At 67.5% G+C, this 3,573-nt stretch overlaps 1 protein-coding gene across 1 annotated transcript in view; it reads right to left on the bottom strand.

Moving 5' to 3' along the window:
• Positions 1-3,573, bottom strand: part of LOC121338779 (host cell factor 1-like) — a 25,574-nt gene that overhangs the window by 3,054 nt on the left and 18,947 nt on the right. Inside the window, exons 19-21 of the mRNA XM_041409990.1 lie at positions 1,854-3,513; positions 1,589-1,767; positions 531-683 (exon numbers count right to left, since the gene is read on the bottom strand). Of these exons, the coding sequence (XP_041265924.1) occupies positions 531-683; positions 1,589-1,767; positions 1,854-3,513 (1,992 nt within the window). The remainder of the gene's footprint in view (positions 1-530; positions 684-1,588; positions 1,768-1,853; positions 3,514-3,573) is intronic.

Here is a 3,573-nt window from a genome sequence, read left to right on the forward strand (position 1 = left end):
GTCCCCGTGTCCCCAGCACTGTCCCCAGGGCTGTCCCCGTGTCCCCAGCACTGTCCCCAGGGCTGTCCCCGTGTCCCAGGGCTGTCCCCAGGGCTGTCCCCATGTGTGTCCCCAGGGCTATCCCGTGTCCCCAGGGCTGTCCCCTGGCTGTCCCTGTGTCTCCATGTGTATCCCCATGTGTGTCCCCATGTGTGTCCCCATGTGTGTCCCCTGGCTGTCCCGTGTCCCCAGGGCTGTTCCCATGTCCCCATGTGTGTCCCCAGGGCTGTCCCCGTGTGTGTCCCCTGGCTGTCCCGTGTCCCCAGGGCCGTCCCCGTGTGTGCCCCCTGGCTGTCCTCGTGTCCCCAGCACTGTCCTCAGGGCCCAGGGCTGTCCCCAGGGCTGTCCCCATGTGTGTCCCCAGGGCTATCCCGTGTCCCCAGGGCTGTCCCCTGGCTGTCCCTGTGTCTCCATGTGTATCCCCATGTGTGTCCCCATGTGTGTCCACCCTGGCTGTCCCGTGTCCCCAGGGCCATCCCGGTGTCACTCACGTCGGCGGGGGCCGCGTCCTCGGGCGGCAGGAAGTAGTGGGTGACCATCATGGTGGTGCCCTTGATGACCCCCACGTCGAACCACTGGTTCTCCTTCTTGGGCAGCGCCTTGGGCGGCGCCCCCGGCTCCGGCTTCTGCCACGCCACGGGGAAATTGGGATTTTGGGGGGGAATTGGGGGATTTATGGGGGAAATTGGGGGATTTTGGGGGAATGGGGGGATTTTATGGGGGAAATTGGGGGATTTATCAGGGGAGATTGGGGATTTGGGGGGAATTCGGAGGATTTTATAGGGGAAATTGGGGATTGGGGAGAAATTGGAGGATTTATGGGGGGAATTTGGGGGGAAATCGGGGGATTTTGGGGCAGAGGGGGGACGGGTCAGGGGTGGGGATGAATGGATCCTGTGGGGTCACCCCAAAATCCACCCCACGGGGTCACCCCAAAATCCATCCCATGGTGTCATTGGGGTCACCCCAAAATACACCCTGGGGGTCACCCCAAAATCCATCCCATGGAGTCATTGGGGTCACCCCAAAATTCACCCCATGGGGTCACCCCAAAATCCATCCCACGGGGTCATCCCAAAATTCACCCCGTGGGGTCACTGGGGGCACCCCAAAATCCATCCTGAGGGGTCACTGGGGTCACCCCAAAATCCACCCCATGGAATCATCGGGGTCAGCCCAAAATCCATCCAATGAGGTCACCCCAAAATCCACCCCATGGGGTCATCAGGGTCACCCCAAAATCCATCCCACGGAGATCATCCTAAAATTCACCCCGTGGGGTCACCGTGGTCCCCACTGTGTGACCCCCATAACCATGGGACCGAGACCCCAGTGACCACCCCCAAACCCTCCCAGGAGCCCCCAAATCCCCCCAGGACCCCCAGACCCTCCCCAGACTGACCCACGATCCCCTGCAGCACGGCCTGGATGGCCAGAGCCTGGGCCTGGGGTGACCACCATGGGACCAACACCCCAATGACCACCTCCAAGACTTCAGTGCAGCTTTGCCACTCCAAATCCCCTCCCCCAGTGTCCCCAGGCCGCTCACCGGCACGGCCGGCCCCGGTGCTGGCGTGGACTGAGTGACCGTGGTGACCGCCCGGGGCTGGGGGGTCCCGCTGCCGCTGGGGCCGGGGCTGGGGGTCCCGGGGGGCACAGGGGGACCCCCGCCCTCGCTGGGGGGGGTCTCCCCCTCCCCCTGCCCGTTGGCAGCCGGCGGGGGGGGCTCTGTGGGGACAACGGGGAGGGGTCAGCGAGGCGACCAGCCCAAAGTGAGGGCAGAGGGGACGATTTGGGGACAGTCCGGGGGTCACCTTGGCTGGCGCCCATGCTGGCGGTGACCGTGGTGGCCGTGGCCGTTGTCCCCGTCTCGTGGGTCTCGCAGGGGGGGTTGGAGCAGGCGCGGGGGGGGCTGGTGGCGGTGGCACAGGGCGGGGGCGGCGTCACCCCCTCGGTGGTGGCCGTGCTGGTGGCCCCGCCCTGGTGGCTCTGGCAGGGCGAGGACCCCGCTCTGGTGGCCGTGCTGGTGGTCCCGCTCTCGGGGGTCTCGCAGGGGGGGTTGGCACAAGGCGGGGACCCCCCCGTGCTGGAGGTGGCGGCGCTGGTGGCAGCGCTGGTGGCCGTGGTAGTGTCACCCGGCCGGGAGCCCGCGGTGGCCGTGGTGGCCGTGTTGGTGGTCCCGGTCTCGTGGGTCTCGCAGGGGGGGTTGGAGCAGAGCTGTGACGATGTCATTGTCACCGTGTTGGTCGTCCCCGTCTCGTGCGTCTCGCAGGGGGGGTTGGCGCAGGGGGGGACACCCCGAGGCGGTGGCACCGCTGTCCCCGGCTCGGCCGGGGGGCGAGAGGTGGCCGTGGTGGTGGTGGCCGTGCTGGTTGTCCCCGTCTCGTGGGTCTCGCACGGGGGGTTGGAGCAGAACCGCGTCCCCGTGGTTGTCACCGTGTTGGTTGTCCCCGTCTCGTGGGTCTCACAAGGAGGGTTGGCACACAGCCGTGTCCCCGTGGTTGTCACCGTGTTGGTTGTCCCGGTCTCGTGCGTCTCACAAGGAGGGTTGGAGCAGGGTGGCCTTGGTGCTGTCACTGTCACCGTGTTGGTTGTCCCGGTCTCGTGGGTCTCGCAGGGGGGGTTGGCACACAGCCGTGTCCCCGTGGTTGTCACCGTGTTGGTTGTCCCGGTCTCGTGGGTCTCACAAGGAGGGTTGGAGCAGAGCTGTGCCCCTGTCACCGTCACCGTGTTGGTTGTCCCGGTCTCGTGGGTCTCACAAGGAGGGTTGGCACACAGCCGTGTCCCCGTGGTTGTCACCGTGTTGGTTGTCCCCGTCTCGTGGGTCTCGCAGGGGGGGTTGGCGCAGGGTGGCCTTGGTGCTGTCACCGTCACCGTGTTGGTTGTCCCCGTCTCGTGGGTCTCACAGGGGGGGTTGGAGCAGGGTGGCCTTGGTGCTGTCACTGTCACCGTGTTGGTTGTCCCGGTCTCGTGGGTCTCGCAGGGGGGGGTCTCACAGCTCGTGCCGGTGGCCGCCCCGGTGGCCGTCCCCACCTCAGGCTGTCCCCAGGGCGTTTGGCACGGGGCCGCCTCCTGCGTTTGGCACGAGGTGACACCGGAGGTGACGCCGCCATCAGGGGGGCACAACCGCGCCGTCATCGTCGTCCCGGTGGCCGCCGTCTGCTGCGTGGGGCAGGGCGGCCCCCCGGGCGTCCCCAGGCGTGCCGGCCCCGCCGCCGTGGGGGTGTTGGTGGTCCCGGTCTCGTGGGTCTCGCAGGGGGGGTTGGAGCAGGCCCGGGGGGGCGCTGGCACCGCTGTCCCCCCGCCCGTGTCCTCGCAGAGCAGCTGCAGCTGTCCCCCCCCCGTCCCCACGTTGGCCACCAGGCTGGTGGTGGCCGTGTTGGTGGTCCCGGTCTCGTGGGTCTCGCAGGGGGGGTTGGAGCACAGCCGTGTCCCCGTGGTTGTCACCGTGTTGGTTGTCCCGGTCTCGTGGGTCTCACAAGGAGGGTTGGCACACAGCCGTGTCCCCGTGGTTGTCACCGTGTTGGTTGTCCC

Source organism: Onychostruthus taczanowskii, unplaced genomic scaffold, assembly GCF_017590055.1.
Source record: "Onychostruthus taczanowskii isolate IOZ18803 unplaced genomic scaffold, ASM1759005v1 scaffold318, whole genome shotgun sequence".
NCBI classification, from domain to species: domain Eukaryota; kingdom Metazoa; phylum Chordata; class Aves; order Passeriformes; family Passeridae; genus Onychostruthus; species Onychostruthus taczanowskii.